General features: G+C 55.7%; 3 protein-coding genes across 3 annotated transcripts; 1 reads left to right on the plus strand and 2 right to left on the minus strand.

Moving 5' to 3' along the window:
• Positions 1 to 1,470: 1,470 nt before the first annotated feature.
• Positions 1,471 to 5,637, minus strand: RAB7B (RAB7B, member RAS oncogene family). The gene is made up of 6 exons (XM_066565475.1): positions 5,592 to 5,637; positions 4,611 to 4,698; positions 4,390 to 4,516; positions 3,600 to 3,815; positions 2,494 to 2,619; positions 1,471 to 2,115 (listed from the first exon to the last, which is right to left on the minus strand). Exons 2-6 carry the CDS (start codon positions 4,661 to 4,663, stop codon positions 2,035 to 2,037), a joined length of 603 nt encoding a protein of 200 aa, XP_066421572.1. The 5' UTR covers positions 4,664 to 4,698; positions 5,592 to 5,637; the 3' UTR covers positions 1,471 to 2,034.
• A 3,365-nt stretch (positions 5,638 to 9,002) lies between these two features.
• Positions 9,003 to 11,661, minus strand: CTSE (cathepsin E). The gene is made up of 7 exons (XM_066565457.1): positions 11,544 to 11,661; positions 10,675 to 10,793; positions 10,383 to 10,582; positions 9,779 to 9,901; positions 9,552 to 9,693; positions 9,363 to 9,461; positions 9,003 to 9,167 (listed from the first exon to the last, which is right to left on the minus strand). Exons 1-7 carry the CDS (start codon positions 11,659 to 11,661, stop codon positions 9,003 to 9,005), a joined length of 966 nt encoding a protein of 321 aa, XP_066421554.1.
• A 5,190-nt stretch (positions 11,662 to 16,851) lies between these two features.
• On the plus strand, positions 16,852 to 20,859 carry RHEX (regulator of hemoglobinization and erythroid cell expansion). The gene is made up of 6 exons (XM_066565055.1): positions 16,852 to 16,856; positions 18,495 to 18,536; positions 18,985 to 19,073; positions 19,629 to 19,790; positions 20,107 to 20,171; positions 20,668 to 20,859. Exons 1-6 carry the CDS (start codon positions 16,852 to 16,854, stop codon positions 20,857 to 20,859), a joined length of 555 nt encoding a protein of 184 aa, XP_066421152.1.
• Positions 20,860 to 21,559: the final 700 nt, after the last annotated feature.

A 21,559-nucleotide genomic window follows, 5' to 3' on the forward strand; every position in this document is an offset into this window, starting at 1 on the left:
CGGGGGTGGGAACTGAACTGTCCGGGGTGGGAACTGCACTGTCCGGGGTGGGAACTGAACTGTCCAGGGTGGGAACTGAACTGTCCGGGGGTGGGAACTGAACTGTCCGGGGTGGGAACTGAACTGTCCGGGGTGGGAACTGAACTGTCCGGGGTGGGAACTGAACTGTCCAGGGTGGGAACTGCACTGTCCGGGGTGGGAACTGCACTGTCCGTTCTCTCCGGACGGGCGCCCCAGACACAGCCAGAGCCCCGCTTCCAGCTCGAGTTCCAGCCCCAGCTCCATCTCCACCCTCAGCTCCATCTCCAGCCCCATCTCCAGCCCCATCCCCAGCCCCATCTCCATCTCCAGTCTCAGCCCCATCTCCATCTCCAGCCCCATCCCCAGCCCCATCTCCATCTCCAGCCCCATCTCCATCTCCAGCCCCATTTCCATTTCCATCTCCAGCCCCATCTCCAGCCCCATCCCCAGCCCCATCTCCATCTCCAGCCCCATTTCCATTTCCAGCCCCATCTCCGCAGCCCCCACGCCCCCCGCGCCCATCCCTCGCTCAGGTTTGGCCCTTCCTGAGCGCAGCTGCCCTGCCCTGCCCTGTGCCCCATGTCTGCTGTCCCCATGGGCAGCCTCCGGGACACTCTGTGGCACCACTGCAGTCACTGGGGGGTCTGAGGGGGATGGCGGAGGGCAGGGGGTCCCTGGTGACCTCCCTGGGGATCTGAGTCCATCCAGCCCGGCCAGGGGGATGCTGCAGCCCCAGGGATCGGGGACAGGGGCGGGAAGGTGCCCGCGATGGATGCAGAAGGGAAGAGGGAGCCCGGCTCTGCTCCCAGCGGGCTCCCTCTGCCGACAGCTGCCCTGGCCAGGCCACCTCTGCACACCCACTTCGCACCTCCTCCTCCTCCCCTGACCCAAAATTTACACTGGAAAATTAAAGTAAAATAAAATAAAATAAAATAAAATAAAATAAAATAAAATAAAATAAAATAAAATAAAATAAAATAAAATAAAATAAAATAATAAAATAAAATAAAATAAAATAAAATAAAATAAAATAATAAAATAAAATAAAATAAAATAAAATATAAAATAAAATAAGTAATAAAATAAAACAAAATATAAAATATAATAAAATAAAAGCTAAAATAAAATACAATAAAACAAAACAAAATAAAATATAAAATATAAAATATAAAATATAAAATATAAAATATAAAATATAAAATATAAAATATAAAATATAAAACATAAAACATAAAACAGAATAAAATATAAAATATAAAATATAAAATAAAAATAAAATAAAATAAATAATAAAATAAAACAAAATAAAATAAAATAATAAAATCCCAGACCCGAAACGTGTCCCCCATCCTTGAGCAGCTGAACAGACTCAGGGAGGGAAGTCTGGAGCTCCCACCCTACCCTCCTGCTGTGAGACCTGGGGAGCGTTTCACAACACATAAATATAAATAAAAATGAAATATTTAATTTCCTTTTAAAAAAACAAAAAAAAATACCCCTGACAAAGTGCTTTTTTGAGAATCCTCCCCAGTGAGGCAGAAGGGGGAAGGTGTTTGATGGGGGATATGCATGAGAGGAGGGGAAACTGAGGCACGGAATAGCTGCCTCCACAGTGGCAGGTCCCTGTGCCGAGGCCAGCAGCCCCAGCTGTCCCCTCAGGGCAGCCTGTAGCACCCTGGGAGCCGCGGGGCCACCAGGCTGTGCCCTGGGAAGGGCCACCCGTGGTGCCCACGTGTCTGGAGAGCCCTGCCTGCATCCCTGGCACCGTCACCACAGGGACATCGAGGGCATGGGGACAGGGCCACCACCGTGACACTGAGGTGATGGAGAGCAGCTCCAGAGCCGTGGCAAGCAGCAAATCCCGGGAGGAGCAGGCAGCTCGTGGTGTGCCCAGCCCTGGCACGGCCCTGGTGTGCCCAGCCCTGGCACTGCCAGTCCCCGTGGGCAGCTGGGGTGGGCAGCGGGCACCGAGCCCTGGGCAGGGCTGCACCGTGGGGTCCAGCAGCCCCGGGGTCAGCAGCAGCTCTGCTTGGGCTTGTCGTTGGGAGTGAGCTTGATGGAGTCGGTCAAATAACTCTCAAAAATCCCTTTATACTGGAAAAGAGGCGGAGAAGGGAAAGGATGAGCGAGCGCGGCTCCGAGCCGGCCTGAGCGGCCCCGCGGTTCAGCCCTGAACTTGTGGCTACCGGCAAAATGCGGGCAAAAGCCACCTAGCGCAGGGCTTGGGGACACCAATGTCGCCGTGGCACGGCCGCTAGAGGACAGTGCTGGAGCGCTGTGGGCTCCATCACTGCGGGAAAAGCACACGGCAATTCCTGCTCCTATTGATTTAGGGTCAAGCACTGCTGCGTTTCTCATTCCCGGGGCTCTCCCTCGCAGCAGGAGCTGTTCCACACGGGAGGATCTGTCAGGTTAATCCCGGTTTTACCCCAAATTCCCCCCCAGCACAGCTCGGAGCTGGAGGGTGCTCACCGTGCTCAGCGCCTGCTTTGCCAGGGTCTCGAAAGCCTCGGCCACGTTGATGTTGTTCTTGGCACTGACCTCGAAATAGGGGATGTCCTTCTCCTTGCACCAGGCTGAGGCCATCTCCTTGGACACCTGAGGGATGGGAGGATGGAGCCACAGCCCAGAGAGGGGACAGGGGACCCTCCTCACCCATCCAGGCACTGCTGGATGAGCCACAGCCCAGAGAAGGGACAGGGGACCCTCCTCACCCATCCAGGCACTGCTGGGTGAGCCACAGCTCAGGGATGGGACAGAAGATGGGACCCTCCTCACCCATCCAGGCACTGCTGGGATGGGAGGATGAAGCCACAGCTCAGGGATGGGACAGAAGATGGGACCCTCCTCACCCATCCAGGCACTGCTGGGTGAGCCACAGCCCAGAGAAGGGACAGGGGACCCTCCTCACCCATCCAGGCACTGCTGGATGAGCCACAGCTCAGGGATGGGACAGGGGACCCTCCTCACCCATCCAGGCACTGCTGGGATGGGAGGATGGAGCCACAGCTCAGAGAGGGGACAGGGGACCCTCCTCACCCATCCAGGCACTGCTGGGATGGGAGGATGAAGCCACAGATCAGGGATGGGACAGGGGATGGGATCCTCCTCACCCATCCAGGCACTGCTGGGTGAGCCACAGCTCAGGGATGGGACAGGGGACCCTCCTCACCCATCCAGGCACTGCTGGGTGAGGGGGTGCTGGCAGTGCCCGAGGTTGTCATTCCTGCTGCCTCTGGTGGGGACAGTCTGTGCCCCAAAGAGCAGCAGGAGGATGTTGCTCATCCCCTCCCAGAGTGCTGGGGGAGGTGGCAGCTCCTTGCCTGGAGCTCTGGTTTGTGTGAGGACAGGGAAAAGGCTGGTTCTGAGCTGAAGGATCCACCCTCAAAACCATTAGGACCCTACAGCATCCCAGTCATGGAATTGTTTAGGTTGGAAAAGACCCTTAAGATCATCAAGTCCAGCCATTAACCCAGCACTGAACCATGTCCCCAAGGGTACAGCTGTACAAGTTTTAAATCCCTGCAGGGGTGGTGACCCCAGCACTGCTGATCCTGCTCTCCCTGCTCCACCCTTACCTGCCGGTCACTGAGGTCTATCTTGTTCCCCAGCACCACCATGGGGAAATCCTGCTCCCTGGGAATGACCTTCTCCAGGAAATCATCTCTCCAGTTGTCCAGGGCCTCAAAAGACTCCCTGTCTGTCACGTCAAAGGCCAGCATGCAGCCGTCTGAGCCTTTGTAGAAGGTCGACACCATGGACCGGAACCGCTCCTGTCCCCCTGTGTCCCAGATCTAGGGCAGAGGAGGGGACACGACAGGGGCAGGGTGGGTGCTGCAGCCCACAGGAGCAGCTTCAGGGGGTGCAGAGCCCCCAGAATTGCTGTGGGATTCCAGTGCAGTTCACGGATGCTGAAAATCAGGCTCTAAAAACCAGGCGCTGAAATCTGGGCTCTGAAAATCAGCTTGAAAATCGGGCTCTGAAAATCAGCTTGAAAATCAGGCTCCAAAAATGGGGCTCTGAAAATCAGGCTCTGAAAATCATCTCTGAATATGAGGCTCTGAAAATTGGGCTTTGAAAATCAGGCTCTAAAAATCAGTTCTGAAAATCAGCTCTGAAAATCAGCTCTGAAAATCACTTCTGAAAATTGGGCCCTAAAAATCAGGCTCCAAAAATCAGGCTTTGAAAATCAGCTCTGAAAATCAGGCTCTGAAATTTGGGTTCTGAATCTCAGCTCTAAAAATCAGCCCTGAAAATCGGGCTCTGCACCTCATGACCACGATGGCACTTGGGCCCAGCAGGCCAGGCTGGGACACAGAGCTGGGATCAGGGTGGGCACTGCGGGCAGTGCCAGCTCACCCCGCTCACCTGCAGCTTCAGGGGGGTGCTGTCCACGGGCAGGACCTTGGTGAGGATGCTGGCGCCCAGCGTGGTGCGATAATCCTCGTAGAACTTCTTGTGCACGTACTGGTGCAGCAGGGAGGTCTTGCCCACACTGGGGACGAGGAAAGGGGCACTGGTGAGGCTTTGCCCAGCTCAGGGGACACCCAGCACACGCATGGGGCTTCCCTCCCTGGCCAGCTCCTTACCCCAGAGCTCCGATGATGATGATCTTCAGATCCACCTTCTTGCTGGCATCCATGGACAGGCCCTGGGGGCGAGAGGGGCTCACGGGGGCTGTGGGGATGGCACCTGGGTGAGCCCTGCGGTCCTGTCCCTGCTGCCACGCCGGGATGTGGCTGTGCCCTCACCGTGCCAGCATCACGCCCGTGCCATGCCAGCACTTGTGTCCCAGGCATGGTGGGGACAGAAAAACCCCCCCATGCCAAGCCCGGCCCACGTCCCCGCCCGCTGCCGAGGAGCCGCAGCACGCCCAGACTCGCCGGTTCATCACCATTCAAAGCTGCCGGGAGCCACTTCCCTGCTTCTCCCACCCCCTCTCCAGCGCAGTCCCTCCCCCTAGGCCTGGCACGCACGCCTGAGGTCCTGCTGAAAATTAAATTTATTAAAGAAGACCCCAGCCAGAAGGAATTCCTTGATGCCTCAAGCACAGCCCAGGGAGGATCCCTGCCCAGGAGCACCCTGAAATGTCCCCCCAGGATGTGTCCCCATCATGTCCCAGTGTCCTCAAATGCTCTGAGCCTGGTCAGGACCCCTGAAACCCCCTCCTCAGGTGGCACCAGCATCCCCCAGCAGCCGCAGCAGCCCCATCCCCACGGCAGCGGCCAAGGCACGGATGGAAACGCTGGCAGCCTCATCCCTGCATTTTTCCCTGATGCGCTGGCCAGCCCTGCGCCATTCCCTCTTGGAACACCAGCGGGGAGCTCCCAGCTCTAAAGCTCAGCCCTGAAAATCAGCTCTGAAATCAGGCTCCAGGCCCCCCTGCCCCCTCTGCCCCCCGTGCCCAGCCGCGGGCATCATCCTGGGCACGGGCACAGCCTCGTCTCTCAGCACACACAAACTTCCTGGTGCTTCCGCCAGCTTTTTGGGACGCCAGATGTTTCTAAACTCAAAATGGAGTTTCCTCCCCTCGCTGCTGCTCCGCGGCTCTGGGCTGCCCCAGGACTCACCTGCGGAGCACTCACCTGCCGGGCAGCCGCGGCTCCCGGCTCCGCTGCAGCCGGCCCGGGCAGGGGACGGGAGAGGCGAGAGAGGAGGATCCGGGAAGGGGCGGCCGATCCCTGCCCTCCCGGGGAAGGCGGCTACGGGGCCCCGCTCCGTGACATCAGCAGAAAGGGGCCGAGATGCCGGCGGGGCTGGAGGAGCCGCGGGCAGGCGCTGGGGTGTCCTTGGATTTGCCTTCGATTCCCGGCTCTGCCCAGTGTCCCCGGCTCGGGCTCCGATGGGGAAGGAGGTTCTGGAATTTGGGATGGACTTTTGGGCCTCTCCTCTGGCTCAGAATCCCCTCGGTTCCTTTAAAAGGGTTTTCTGATCCTTTATCTGCGTCCCTGCTGGGCAATTGTTGAGCGATGAGGACAAAAGCCGGGCGGGGCTGTGGCAGCATCCCTGGAGCCATGCTGGACTTTGCTCTGATATCGTGGGATGGGATAAACGGATTTGGGAGCTGGGCACGGATCAGGAGCGGCTGGGATCCCTCTGAGGGATGGCTTTGTCTCCTTTTCCAGGCAGGAAAGGGGCAGGGTGGGGATCACGAGCATTTCCAGCCCCTCATGGCACATCCCCGCAGCTCCGAGCCCACAGGGGTCCCACCCAGCACCCACAGGCAGCACAGGCACCCCAGAAATACCCCCAAAAGAGGGAACAGCGATGGTGACATCTGCAGGAGGATGTGTTCAATCAGTAAATGGGATTTTGGGGATCTCAGCTACCCCCGTGGAGCAATCCCAGCACCAGGAGTGCGCCCAGGGCTCTCTGGAGTGGGAGAACCTGCTTGGCCACGGCCACAAAGGCAGAGCTCTGCTTCCCAACGTGCCAGGGCAGGTCCTGTGCCTTTGCCAAGCATTCTGCAGGATTTGGGGTTTGCAGTGGGAGTGAGGTGTCCCCCATCTGTGAATGGTGTCCCTCCCTCATCCTGAACCAGCAGCCCCCAGTTGATGGTGGTCCCGTGCCCAGGGTTTGGGATCTCTCCAAGACCACCAGCTTTTGCTTTTCCACTTCCAGCATTTTTGTAGATTTTTCCCCCCCCCTTGCAGACCCTGATGGGATCTCAGGGAGGATCACTGCACCCAGCAGTGCAGGACAAACCTTCCTCCCCCTCTTCTCCAGGTGTAATTTTGGGACCTGTCTGGCCAGAAAAATCTGTTTTTCCCCCCAGAGGGCAGGCGCTGGGAGGAGCTGGGCTGAGGCAGGAGAACCTGAGCCAGTTCTCACCAGTGGTGGGTAAAAGGCTGACATTTCCCTGGAGCAGCTCTCTCCTAATCCCCATTTTCAGTCCCCTTTCACCATCCTGCTTCACCTTTGCTCCTGCACAGACAATTTCTTGTTCAACCTCCCCCTACAACAACTTCTGCCCTCGTTCCTCTCGTGTGTCCCTGGTGGGATGGGGGATTGCTCACCCTATCAGATGATCAAAGCCTCTCCATGCTGCTGGGGCTGGGGTTTGTGGTCAATCCCAAACTGCAGCTGATGCCCACGGCCACTTCTGCTTTTAGCCAGGGTGGCTGTACCCACCAGGGTGCATCGGCCTTATCTCTGGCTTTTGTTTGATTTCACAGGAAAAGGGATTTTCCCAAAGCTCCTGCTCTCTAATCCCCCCTGGGCTGAGATTCTGCCTGGATGGAGGCAGTGGGAGCAGTGGTGGGGAGGAGGTGATGGCCAAGGCGTCACTCAGCAGCTCCAGTGACCACAGCTTCAGTCCTGCCCTGGTTCCTCCCCCATGTCAGCAGTTCTGAGGAAAAGGCGTGGGTTTTGTGGCCTGTGACTGTGATGAAACCCAGGCTGGGGCTGGCACAGCTGGGCAAAAGGCTGATGGGGACAAGGAGAGGATGGCCTGTGCCCTGCAGGGCCATGGGAGTGAGGGAAAGGGAAGGAAGCAAAGGGCATCCAAGTGTTCCCTGCACTGCTCAGCCTCCCTGGGGGACAGCAGGGTCGCTCTTTATTGGGATGCTCACATTTGTCTGAGCAACTTCCCCCCCAAACGTGTCAAGAAGGCACGGAGTGCCCTGAGATCCCAAAACCAAAGCACCAGAGCAGTCCTGGGTGACTCCAGGCCAGGCCAGCTCTCACTGCCAGCTGCTCTTTGGGGACACTGGGTGGCCCCTGTCATGCTGGGGGAGCTGGATGCTCCCCCCCAGCCCCTGGGCTCGTGCTCAGCAGCACCTTGGCATGCTAAGGGTTAAGGTGGAAGAGGGACAGGAGACCTTTGTCCATCAGCCCCAGCACCTTATCTGGGACTCAGCAGGGGTAAAGTCAACACAGGAAACTCACAGAGCCCACGCTGGTCAGTGGCACAATCAGTGCCTCTGGGTAAGGCAGATATCTCCCTTTATTGCAAACCACAAGGCTCAGACGCAAAGTTTACAAGCAGATCTGAATATTCCAGAGCTCCCAGACCCAGCCCTGAAGGCTGCTCTGCTCTGGGAGGGATGGAGCAGCCACCAAGCTGGGCTGGGACATGGACACTCCAGCAGCCCAGCCTTGGCACTGCTGGCCTCGCTTCAGAGTCACTGGGGAAAACAGAGCAAAGGCCTGGATAAAAATAACCTTTTTGTGCTTCCCTTTCTTGCTGCCTCAGGGTGCATCACTCGTGAGCCACTGCCACTCGTGCACTGTCACACTCTGTCAGCAAGTCACATGTGCCACGGTGACCCCTGGGGACCCCCGTGGCCCCCACAGCCCCCCACACTTTGAGCCAGCCCAGCCCAGGGCTCAGCAGCTGCTTTGCCCTTTTTGCTTCAAGGGCCAACCAAGCACCATTTGCTGTGAGTTCCCCAAAGTGAAATTCACTGGAAATCACCGGTGGCTCTGGCAGTTGTGTGGCACAGAAAGAGCCCCAGGGTCTTTCCAGTCTCCTTGTTACCTTTTTGTTTACCAGCCCCAGCTGAGGAAAGGTGCATTCCCAGTGCTCCCTCAGCCCCTGCCCTGCTCCTGGGATGGCCACAGCCACCTCCAGGGACTTCTGCTCTACCTGGGCAAAGCATCCCCTTCTTTCTGCCTCTGTGGAAATCCCAGTGCCATGGATCACCCAGGGAGGAGAACGGGACATGGACAAGGAGGATTTAACCCCCAGCAAAAACCTTTGAGATGTGCAGGATTTCTGCTGGGCTGCTGCTGACAGAAACATGAGAAGTTCGGGTTTATTGACATTTTTATTGGCTCAGGATTTAAAAAGAGAAAATGTGCAGAGCAGATCACAGAGCTGCCCGAGACATTTTTATATCACAGTGTCCTGGTGTGGACTGAACCTCTGCTGGCCTCTTCCCTGCATCCCTGGGGATGTCTTCAACCCCCTGGGGACACTGAGGAGGACAGGGTGACATCCCCTGCCCTGCCAAGGTCCATTCTTCTCCTGCCTCACAGCCCTAAGGGACAGCAGGGGCCAACCCCACCATGTCATTCCCACGGTCGAAGACGGAGTAGAACTGACGGATGAAAACATCTCCCAAAATCCAGAGGGGTCCTGTGGGAGGGGGGATGTCGCTGCCCTGGAAGCCACTGGTGCAGAAGGCCATGCCATCAGCATCCTCCTGGGGAGGAGAAGCGGAAAGCTGGGGATGAAGCCGAGAGCCTCGTGCACATGGAAACACCCAGGAAGGGCGGCGAAGCAGAAACCAGCAGGGTTTGTCACCCTTGGGGACACACTGCCAGCTCCTGGAGTGGGGCTGGGCCACCTTTGCCACTGGAGCAGCTGGGATTTGGGGTTGAGGGAGCCACAACCATACCACGAGGGTGTAAGCCTGGGCGCTGAGCGTGTAGGGCAGCCCGTTGATGGTGAAGGTCAGGTCAGGCATCACGCTGAGGTTGCTGCACTCCACGGCATACTGGAACAGAGCTGGGGGCTCAGGGGGTCCCTTCCAGCAGGGAAAGGTCCCCAAGGCTTTGTCCCCTCCTGTCTCCACCCTGGCTCTCACCTCTCCATCCACAGACACAGCCCCAATGAGGTTTTGCAGTTTTTTGATCTCCTTGGTGGGACCCACGATGAGCGACGTCCCGGTGTCCACGATGGCCTGGCAGCCATTGGCACAGAATGTCGCTGTCCCACCCAGCTGGATGCTGGAAGAGAAGCAGCAGGAGGGATTTGTGGTGCTCTGCCAGCCCGGCCCTGCCCTGCCCTCCCTCCCTGCCCAGCAGCACTCACTTGTCCAGCTGGATCTGCCAGTAGCCCTGCTGGGTGACTGGCACCCAGTTGAGGGTGCCCGTGAAGCGGGAGGTGTCATAGCCCCCAAAAAGCACCTCTCCTCCCTGGGGGGAGTCAGGGTTCCTGCAGGGAGGAGGAGGAGGAGGACACATGAGGGAATTTTGTCCATTTAGCATGAATTTACCCCAGATTTCTCCCCCCACATGCTGCAAGGCCAGAGGTCTGCGACGTTCAATCTGGTACCAAACCCCCTTCATTATCTCAGTGAAATATTTGTATTTTAGCAGCCTCTCCTGCTCCCTAAAGCAATGCCAGACTCCAAGCAGCATCCCAGAGCAAAGCCATGTCCATACGAGCTCATGTAGACAGAGAAAACGGGCAGCTCCCCCAAATTTTGGCAGGAGGAGGACACATGAAGGATTTTTGTCCATTTAGCATGACTTTACCCCAACTTTCTCCCCACACATGCTGTAAGGCCAGAGGTCTGCGATGCTCAATCTGGTACCAAACCCCCTCTTCATGATCTGTATTTTAGCAGCCCCCCCTGCTCCCTAAAGCAATGCCAGACTCCAAGCAGCATCCTGGAGCAAAGCCATGTCCATACGAGCTCATGTAGACGGAGAAAAGGGGCAGCTCCACCAAATTTTGGGCCATCATGTTGTCGAAGACAGGGGTGACCCCATCCACGGCCAGGGAGGGATAAGCCAGCCCCAGGATCCCATCGAACTCAGCATCCAGGAAGGCTTTTCCCGGCTCACTGATGCTCTCTGCAAACTGCTGGTTGCTCACGGCCAGACCCTCGACCTGCAGGGAGGAGGGGGTTCCGTGGGGGGCCCGAGCTCGTGGGCAAGTCCCAGGCACATTGTCCAGAGCAGGGCAACCCAAAGGGCACTCACGGCTACTTGGTCAGATCCGATGATCCCCGTCAGGCTCCCGGTGCCGTACTGGATGGAGAACGGGGTCCCTATCACCTGGTAGGTGCTGGACTGGGTTGGCTGGAACCTGGTGTGCTCAGCTGAGGAAGGAGATGGGATCTATCACCAGAAATGTTGGGGTTTTTTTGCATGGCCACAGCTGCCAGGAGCCCCAAGTGAGGCGAAATGATGGCAGTATGGTGTCACCAAAACTCCTGGTTATGGGGGCTCTGCTGAGTGCTGGAGTTTTGAGGGGGGAGAAAACCTCTCCCATTTCAGTCTGATGAAGGGTGCAAGGGCTCTTAGGGAGAGCAGGATCAGCAGCATTTAATGAGTCCTGAGATGAGCACTGCTGTCCCTGGTTACAGCCAGCAGCAGCCTCACAGCACTGTGGGATCCAGTCCCATTCCCCAACTCCCTGCAGGATCCAGTCCCATTCCCCAATTCCCTGCGGGATCCACTCCCATTCCCCAATTCCCTGTCAGATCCAGTCCCATTCCCCAACTCCCTGCAGGATCCACTCCCATTCCCCAATTCCCTGTCAGATCCACTCCCATTCCCCAATTCCCTGTGAGATCCAGTCCCATTCCCCAATTCCCTGCAGGATCCACTCCCATTCCCCAACTCCCACTGAGCTCTGGGGCAGCCCTGGGGCTGCTCAGGGATGCTCTGGTCCCTCTGGGCTCTCTAGAGCTGGCTGATCTCTGACAGCTCCAAGAGGCCACGTTTGTCCCCTGCTGAGCTGTCACCCCATGCTTTCACCCCTGGATTTCTGTCACTTTTAGGAGGGTCCCCACGGCCTTGGGGCTGGTGGCCTGTGGCTTCTCTGGGGTCAGGGGCTCCCCACTCACTGCAGGCTTTGCTGACACAGTAGACAGAAGGCACCCAGAGGTTGGAGGAGCCCGTGTCGAACACCACAGTGAAATTCTGGGGGGGTGTCCCGATGGAGATCTGCCCAAAATACTCCATCTGCCAAAGAGGGGGGACAGAGAGCACTGTGAGCCACCAGCACAGCCAGAAATGCCAGCAAAACAGAGCCTGGGGTGTCTGCAGAGCACGGATGGGGCTCAGTGTTTGATCTGTGCCGTGCCAGGTGGAATAAAGGAGACAAATATTTAAGGAACAGCAGTGGGGACTGAGAATAAAAGGCAGCACGTTGGGTACAGGCCTCTGCCTCTTCCTGGCAAGGCTGGGCCCCGAGGGGACCCTTGTCACCAGGCAGGGCTTTGGGGACGGAGAAATTGGGGAATGGGTTTGTCCTGGGGAGCTCCCTCCACCTCTGTGGGGGGCTCTGCCCTGAATAATTTGAATTTTGGAGTAAATCTGAGCCCAGGGGGCGGACAGAGCGCGGCAGGGAGGGAAGGGGCTGGCGGTGCCTGCCATGAATGCCCTCCCTTGTCCTTCTCCTGACAACCCCGGGGACAAAGGGCCGGGCAGGCAGCGAGCCCTGGCACGCCGGGCACTGCCTGGAGCCGCGGGGTTTGTGGGCACTGCTCGGGCAAACTGAGGGTGCTCCCAGCCCGCGGTGCCGCCCTGCTCACGTCCAGGTAGTTGATGAGGGGCTCGTTGGTCTCCGAGAAGGCGGCGCAGTCCTCGCTGCTCGCGGCCGGCGCGTCCCGGGCCCTCCAGAGGTGCGAGAGCTGCCCCCGCTCCCGCAGCAGCTTCCGCAGCGAGCGGCGCCGGCTCAGGGGCACCCTGCGGGAAGGGCACGGTCAGTGCCGGGGTGCTGTGCCTGCCCTGTGGGTGCTGTGCCTGCCCTGTGGGTGCTGTGCCCACCCTGAAGGTGCTGTGCCCATCCTGAGGGTGCTGTGCCCACCCTGAGGGTGCTGGGCACTGCCATGAGGGTGCTGTGCCCATCCTGAGGGTGCTGTGCCCACCCTGAGGGTGCTGTACCCATCCTGAGGGTGCTGGGCACTGCCATGAGGGTGCTGTGCCCACCCTGAGGGTGCTGGGCACTGCCATGAGGGTGCTGTGCCCATCCTGAGGGTGCTGTGCCCGCCCTGTGGGTGCTGTGCCCACCCTGAAGGTACTGTGCCCTCCCTGAGGGTGCTGTGCCCATCCTGAGAGTGCTGTGCCCATCCTGAGGGCACCGCCCTGGTGCTGTGCCCACCCTGAGGGTGCTGTGCCCGCCCTGAGGGCACTGGTCACTGCTGTGGGTGCTTTGCCCACCCTGAGGGTCCTGGGCACTCATGGAGCTGCTGCCCACGTCCTGTGCCCACCCTGAGGGTCCTGGACCCTCCTGTGGATGCTGTGCCCACCCTGAAAGTCCTGGTCACTCCTGTGTGTGCTGCCCATGTCCTCTGCCCACCCGGAGGGTCCTGGCCCTGCCAGGATGGGGGTTCAGAGCCCACATCCCCTCTCTGCAACAATTTCCCGCCGAGGCACAGCAGAAGAGGGGCACTGGATGTGTTTTTGGGCACAGGAGATCAGGAGCTGGCAGGAGAGCGTCCAGTTCCTGGCAGTGCCACCGAGGGGAAGGCCCTTGGGGCTGGGCAGGGCAAGCAGGGCCAAGAGCAACCCAGGCTGCTTTTTTCTGCCCTCCCTGCTTGCATAAACCCCTTCACAGCCCCTCCTGCTGCTGCCAGGCTCTGCCCAGAGGGACGGAGCACCCGCAAATCCCAGCACGGTGCCACCGCTCTGGCACAGGCTGAGCTCTGCCACCCATCACAGCCCTGGCAGTGTCCCCCCCAGACCCTGGGGACCTTGGGGACCCTGGGGACTCTGGGGACCCCCTTACCTCTTCAGGGCGCTGGCCAGGGCCAGGCAGAGCGCGGCGAGGAGCAGCAGGCGCCTCATGGTGGGGATGGCGGCTGTGCCCGCCGCGGTGCCGCTCTTATACCCACGGTGCCAAGCTCGATAAGCCCTGCCAGAGTCAACACCGGGCTCGGGCACCCACAATGAATCACTGGCCACGGCCCAGGCGAGGCTGAGCGGGCACTCCGGGGTCACGTTTGCTTTTCTGGGTGAGGACGGCGCTGGGGGGCCTGTGGGAGCTGAGCAGGGGAGAGTTTGGCTGATTTTGGGGCAGTGGAGATCCCACAGAGGGAGCAGAGTGGGGTCCCCATCCCAGCACCAGTTCCCATCCCACCATCATTTTGGTGGAAACCCCCCAAAATGCTTTGGAGGAACATTTCCCTTCTCCTTCACCCCACAGCCCCACCTCAAGGAGCTGCCCATGGCTGTGGGGTGCCCCAAAGCCCAGCAGCTGCAGGGACGTGCAGGAAAGGGATGTGTTTGTACCATCGACCTAATTTTATAAGGCAAAGCCTAATTAGCAGTGATGAACAGCTCGGGAATCCTCAACTTTCCTTTCCAAAGGCCGGGAAGGAGCAGCTTTCCAAGGGACACAGCTCCTGGTGCTCCTGCAGGCGTTAATGGGCTCGTCCTCTGTGGGTTTTGTTTTACCCAGGACGGGCTCTCATTAAAGCCTCAGCGAGTGCAAACAGAAAATGCTGATGAACAAATAAAGCCTTCAGACATGGAGGGAGTGAGTGGGGGCAGGCAAGGTTTTTCCTGCTGCCACCATCTCCCAGGCCCTTTTTTTTTTTGCATGCCGTCCTTATTTTCCATGGTTTTGGGCACTAAAGGGGGTGCTCTGCTCAGCGAGCCCCATTCACGTGATTAACAGGCTTTAGCACCGTGCTAATCAATTTTTTGTTTGTCCCAGCGAGCCTGTTTTATCTAATTAAATTTTTATCTAATTAAAGCCCTCGCCCAGGAAATTAAAGTCCTCATCTGTGAGGCACAGGTACCGAGGGTGGCTGGGGACAGCTAAGTCACGTCCTGCTGTCACCGGGATCTTGTGTCCCCATCCCTGGAGGTGCTGCCAGGCCTCTCCTCTCCCCACCTTTGAGGGCAGATTAAGTTTTAAAAAATACATCAAATATTTCTCAATATGAGCAGGAAAACGTTGGGCACAGCACAGTTGATGCCGATGGCAAATGCAGCTGTTTTTTCAAAACAAATGAAAATTCCCTTCATTCCCCCACGCTGCAATATTTTTTTTTAACAAGTGGCTTTTATACAAATTTATTCTCTATTTCCCCTTTTGAGATGCAGTTTAATGTACCAGCCTCCCTCCTTGTCCTAATCACATATTCATGGATTAGAAAGAAACTTCCTAAAACAAAAGCAGCTGCAGCAAGTGCCAGATAAGCTGAAAACAGCAAGTGGATTGTTCCAGACATGGTTTATAACCCGAAAATCCTATCAGAAAACCCAGCCTGAAGGGTCACTGGGCTTTGGAGATAAACGTGAGGGTGAGCAGTAGCACAGACACGCCAAACACTTTAAGTGAAATAGTTTATTTGGTGGAAAAGATCCCCCAATTGGATCATCATAATCTGCAAACTCCTGGCAGCAGATTCAGCATTAAAATAGGAAGATGAAAGTCATAACGAGGCCAGAGCTTTCATTTAGAAATTTTTGCAGCTAAGCAAATTTATTTAGACTTTTGAGTTATTTTAGAAGCCATTTTAAAAGCTCAACTCCTCGGAGCACTTCAAAATTGTTATTTCAAGTAGAACAAAGTGGTGGTTTGTTTTTTTTTTTTTTTTCCTCTATGTTTTGGGAGCAACTGGGCTGGATTTGCACAGAAAATTGGGTCAAAAAGGCTTTGTTTCATACATATTCCAGCTGTAGCTCAATGTGTGGAAGGCAGAGGGAGGAGATGCCCAATTTCCCAGCCTTGGTGTCCCTCAGCTTGGCAGGGCCAGCCTGTGCTGCTCTGGAGAAGTTGAGGAAAGGTGACCCCAGCTCCTGCAACATCCCAACCTGGTAAGAAAGGAATGGGCTCTGCCGGTCAGGGCCCGTCCCCAGCTGTGTCCCACCCCTCCAGGGCCGCACAGTTGGATCAGAAATAGGTTTTGCCCCTTGGGTAGAAAAAATACTTCTCACCAGCTCTGTGTGAAGCATTTTCTTTGTTTAAAAAACCTGTTCTCAGGCTAAAAACGTGTTATCTGTGTTCCTTCTTACACATTTCCTTTAGTGGAGCCACTGCCCTGGTTGATTCACACTGTGCCTCAGCAGTGTTTTGTAAAAAACCCTTTTTTCCTGCCTTTATCAGACACTTCTCCCACCTGTTAATCTGTTTATCCGCCACTGAGCACTTGAAAGTGTTGCAGCAGCAAAGTTTCACCTGAAAAAAAATCAACAAACAAGCAAGTTTCAGTTAAATAAACCCCAAAATATTTACCTGGGGTGCAGCAGCTGTGAGGAGAGCAGGACCAACATCTGATGATGCAGCTGGTGGATGGTGGGAGCAGTCCCAGGGATGAAGAGGAATTTGGGAAGTGATCCCAACTTGTGATGCAGCTCCAGGGGTAGGTGATGCTTTTTGAAATCTTCTTTTTGCTTTTGGATTATCCAGGAGGATTCTTTGGGATGTTGTATCCCTGGGGCAGGATTGCTGTGGGCTGGTGGAGATGTTGGAAGGCGAGCAGGCACCGTCCCCATGAGTCAGGCACCTTGAAAAAAAAAGGAAATTTCTTGTTCCTTTCTGTCAGGGCACTTCCAGAGCTACAAACCCCACAGTTCCTATGAACCAGCAGCCATCAATCCCCAAAACTCCTGGGAACTCTCAGGATGGGATCTGCCAGGCTGCTGCTTGCACCCCAAAGCTTGCAGAACATTTTCCAGAGTGTGGGCGGGTGGAGGCCCAGCCACCCCCAGCAGCCATGGAGCCAGGTGGTGGAAAATGCTTCATCCCTGTGGAAAATGTTTGCTTGGAAGCACCCAGAGCTCGTTTTGGGTGGCAGCTGAGTTGAGCTGGGCACCACTTGGCTCCAGGGAAGCTCAGCTGAATTTTGGGACAAAGCTGCTGGAAGACAGAGAATTGATGGAGGGGTGCAGCAGCAAAACAGCTGCAGAACAGCAGAGAAACACCCCAATATATTTAAATGAGGCTGCTGGGCAGAGGGGAGGTGTCATGGAACTCGTGTGGGCTCCGCTCCTGGGGGTAGAGCGTGACCGCATCCGGCACCGCCACGCTGCCAGACCCCGCTCTGCACCCAAATCCTGCTGAAACGGCCCCAAATCCTGCTGAAACGGCCCCAGATCCTGCTGCCTGCAGGGCCCCAGCTGCCCCAAGCCGTGGGGAAGGGAAGGTTGGAAAGCTCTGAGCCCAGGTAAGGCCGCGTTGGGCGCCGCGCTCCGGGTGCGATGGCGCAAGAAGCAGAGGGTGCAACAGCGGGAGCAGAGCTGGGCTGGGAATCCCCCTGCGCACATTTTGGTGCCATCCTGAGCTCCAGTGAACCAGCTGGGCCTGGCTCAAGTGGGATTAAAATAATTTGGGGCATTCTAGAGCTTTCACTCATGTTTAGCTGAGTGCAGATGCCTCAGGTTGACCCTCGCTGCCCGGCCGAGGAGCAGCTCCCTGCAAGCCTTGATTTCAGCATTTTCTTGAGAAAGGGTTGAAGTCCTGGAGGCTGCAGGCTCACAGAAGTCCCCTGAGGCCCCCAAAAAAGCACATTTGGTGCCAGGCTCTCACTGGTTGCTGTCTCAAATCAGATTTTTTGATACCCACCTGATATCGGTGCCTCCATCTCGCTGTACCCACCTCGGCACAGAAGCTGCTGATAGTTGGATTTGGGGCTTATTTTGCAATTTCCTTTTGAACAGCTCATTTTTCAGATCCTTATCTGCTGCTGCAGCAGCGTCTCCTGCCCCACAGTAGGAAATGAGCCTTTCAAGAGTGGCAGCCCTTTGAGAAGGATATTTGGGGACAGATTTATTCAGTAAGGGAGGGGGAAAATATCTGCAAAAAAATGAACTTTCAGCTTGGCAGTCATCAAACTGTTTGCATGAGTGGAATTTTGCAGCAGATTGGTGGTTATCAGGAAAGCTTTTGATGAATTAGGCTCAGAAATGTGTCATAGAGGAAATGATAGAATCTGCTCCACAGGATGGATAATGCCTTTGCTCTATCAATTTATCCATCAGCCTATCAATCAAATTATCATGGCTGCTTTAATCACTGTATCAAAGCCTCAGCTGAAGATCTCTCCCTATCAGCCATTTATAAATAGCAAGTGTATAACACTGAGAGAGGATTTAAAGTGCTTTTTTGCAAGTGAAAGCTCACAAAAGGAGCAGCCCACTGCTATTTTTACAAAATGAACACCCCTATCTTTTATTATAAATCCCTTGAGTGTTATGGCCAGAAGTCCCAAGCCAAGGGGCCCAGCCCAGGCATTGGTGTTTTCTGATTTTCTGCCTTAAACCCTCTTAACCTCAGCAGGATTGAAGCTCTCACAGTAGTAAATCCGAGGTGTTTCAGACACTGAGGTGTTGGAGGGCCTCTGATATTTCTGTCTGGACCTTGACTGATGCAAGAGTCTCACACCAACCCCACAACCTTCCTTTGGTTACTTTTTCCATGGATTTTTTTTTTCCTTCATCTTGTAGTTTTCTTCCTTTTTTTTTTTTTTTTTGGTGGATTAAAAAGAGAAAAATTTTTAAAAATGAACCATGAGAGAGGATTAAAGCAAGAAGAAGGAGAACAAGTTTCAATTCTATTGCGGTGGAGCCCAGAAAGTCCAGACAAGTCTCAGATATGAGCGTGTATAAAGCCATTAATTCAGTGATAAGGGACAGCCTGTGGCTCTGTGAGGGTGTGAACCACAGGGATTCTCACAGGGGGAGGGCTGGGATAAAATAAAACCCCTTTATTTCACATCTGCAACATCCAACCGCTGCTTCCAAGTGCTGAGCCTGATCTCCAGCTCGTGTGGAGCAGTGTGGGGCTCGGTGGGACCATTTCTTTGGTTGCCACCAGGTCCTGCTGCCTGTCTGTGTCCCCCCAGGCCCTGGAGACGCCTCAGCAGGAGGATGAGCCTTTGTGCATGGTGAGTGCAGCACCCTGGGGCACAGAGCCCTTCACAGCCCCCCTGGGACCACTCCAGGCCAGGCTGGACGGGGCTCTGAGCAACCTGGTCTGGCTGAAAATGTCCCTGCTCATGGCAGGGGTGCCCTTCAAAGGTCCCAACCCATTCCATCATTCCACAATTCTGTAATTCCATCATATCTGTTCATGTTTCTCTCCCCCTCCAGCACCACATTCCCCCCCTGGGGGTTTTTGAAAACCCTTCTGGGGACAGGCCCCAAAAACGAGGGGCAAGAAACTCAAATCATTCTTGAAAACCAAGGCCCTCATTTTGGGCCACATCACCCCAAAACCAAACAGCAAAACCAAAAGCTACCAACAAACCTGAGTCTAAAATGTGCCTTGAAGCCATGGCAGGGTTGAAAAAAATTGGTGATTTCAGTGAGACTGAATGGTTTTCTCTTGTTCAGCTGGATTCCTGCTGTCTCCTCACTTCTCACCTCGATACTCTACCCTCTCCTCTTGCTGGCCTTTTACACCATGCTCAGCAGGAAAATTGGTAATTAAAAAATGGCTTTCCCTGGTGATTTCCTGGTTTGGGTGGGTGTGGGATGGGAAAGGGGCAGGGGAGGGCAGGGCAGGGCTGGGCTGGGCTGGCTGTGAGCTGTGGTGACATGGGTGACATGGCTGTACACATCAGTGAGGGCTGTACAACCTTGTGTTGCTTCAAAACCATTTTCTTTTCTTGCTTTTTTAGTAAAGTGCTGGGGAAATACCAAGAATCAGCTCACAGAGTATTAGTTCAGATGAAGCTGTAATTTCTAGCAGGGAATTCTTTCACACCAACTGCTGCTCACATTTGCACAGAGCCCAGCTCTGCTTTGGGTCAAAATCATTCCCAACTTGCAAGAAGAGGCCCTGACACTGTGATTTGTCACTGGAGCCTCTCCTGGTGGGAGAGCAGGGCCCTGGATCATCTCAGGAATTGAACTGATGGATATGAGCCTGCTCCAGGGCACAGCAATCATTATTTTGGGGTGGGCTGGTTTGAGCTGGGGGTGCTGGAGCAGGGTGGGGTGTGCTGGACCAGGGCTCACTCTCCTCTTGCTCACAGCCCAGCATTCCTGCAGGATGCAGGTGAGCAGCAGCCCTGGGGAGCACCCCAGCCCTCAGCCCACCCCAGCTGCAGCCTCAGCACCTGGAGGGGACACAGCACAAAAACAACCTGGAGCACAAAAACAGCCTGGAGCACAAAAACCAGCCCCAGCCTATGCAGGTAAGGGGCTCTGCAGCAATGGGGCATTGTCCTGGCACAGGGATGGGAATTTTTGGGTGGCATTTGTGTGATGTCTCTTCCTTATGAGCTGTGGACACGCTGGGGTGGGAGAAGGGCCAAGCAGGAGCTGCCTCCTCTTCCCAGCTGGGCTCTCCCTGCCCTTTTCTCCCAGGGAAGCAAGGCTGGGAGGGATCAAACTGATGCTTTGTGGATCAGAATTTTCACTTCTGAGCATGTTTGCTTTTTCTCCCTTGATCCTTTTTTCCCTTTAACCCTGTGGGAAGTGCTGGGGTGGTAAATGTTTTGTGTTTTTAAGGGAGCAGTGACACATCTTCAGACACCTCAGAGGACTCAGACAACGACAACCCTTCCTGCCCTCAGGTACCACGGGAAAATCTTCCCCAGCCCACCTGGTGCTGTGTCCAGCTCTGGAGCAGCATCAGCAGGGGCAAATCCATCAAACCACATTGAAATTCCATAGATAAGGGCTGGGGTGGTTGTTGTCCCCTGTCACATGCAGCGTTCCAGTGTCCTCTATTCAGAGGGAAGCATCCCTGGGCACTTCAGGAAAATTAGGAAGCAAAATCTTCTCTCTGAAGGTGGGCAGGCCCTGGCACAGGGTGCCCAGAGCAGCTGTGGCTGCCCCTGCATCCCTGGCAGTGCCCAAGGCCAGGCTGGATGGGGCTTGGAGCAAACTGGGACAGTGGAAAGTGTCCCTGCCATGGCAGGGGGAATGGGACGGGCATAAAATCCCTTCCAACCCAACCCATTCCATGATTCCCTGAACTGATGCACGGGCTTGAGATCAAAGGCTTCTGGGTGGCTGCTGGGGCCTGACCTGGGCTTCATTTTGCTCCTGCAGGGCCGTGGCTCAGAGACAAACATCAATTACACATCCCTGGTGTTCCCAGGGAAAGGCCCCGAGCCAGGCTCTGCCCAGGACTACGAGAACGTCAAGTCTGGCATGGATTATGTCAACGTGGACCCAAAGAAGAGGAAAACACATTTCTGGCCCTTCTCCAGCCCCAGGGCATCCAAGGCTGTGGAGTACACCGAGGTGAAGCTGTGACACTGCTGTGGAGCTGTGACACTGAAGTGAGGCTGTCACACCAGGGTGAAGCTGTCACACCAGGGTGAAGCTGTCACACCAGGGTGCTGCTGCCCAGAGGTGCCCAGAGCCCCCAGCAGCTGCACAGCTGGCACTGTCCCCTTCCCCTGGCACTGTCCCCTTCCCCTGGGGCGCTGCCTGGCACGGGCTGCAGCACTCGTACCACCCCCGCCCGCGGGCACAGCTTCCTTGGCTTTTCCTTAAAGGCTCCACTGTTCCTGAGGGCTGCAGGGTGGGGCAGGGGAAGGCTCCTCCCAGCCAGGCTGGAATCAGCTCTCCACTCCTGTGTCACGGCCCTTTTTCCCTCATTGCATGAAAGCAAAAAGAAACATCCCCGCCCCTCACCCCTCAAAATGGGAGGGAGATGCATTGATCCTCAAACCTGCACTGAGCTGGCTGGCAGCTCCTCTCAGTGTTGTTGTTTTGCTCATCAGCCTCATAAAATCCTTTCAAATACAATTTTCCCACTGGCTTTTCCCTCTCCCTGTCTCCCAGCTTTTGCTTTCCCTGCTTTGTCCCTGCTCCAGGTGCTGGGGTTGGTCTCTCCCCACCTGGGCCACGTCCCTGCTCCTCACTCTGCATTTTGTTACTGCTGAATTTTCCAGAAATAAACTTCCAAAGTGCCTGGGAATGGGAATGGTGCCCCAGTGGGAGCTGTGTG

This window comes from Molothrus aeneus, chromosome 24 (assembly GCF_037042795.1).
Source record: "Molothrus aeneus isolate 106 chromosome 24, BPBGC_Maene_1.0, whole genome shotgun sequence".
Lineage (NCBI taxonomy): Eukaryota > Metazoa > Chordata > Aves > Passeriformes > Icteridae > Molothrus > Molothrus aeneus.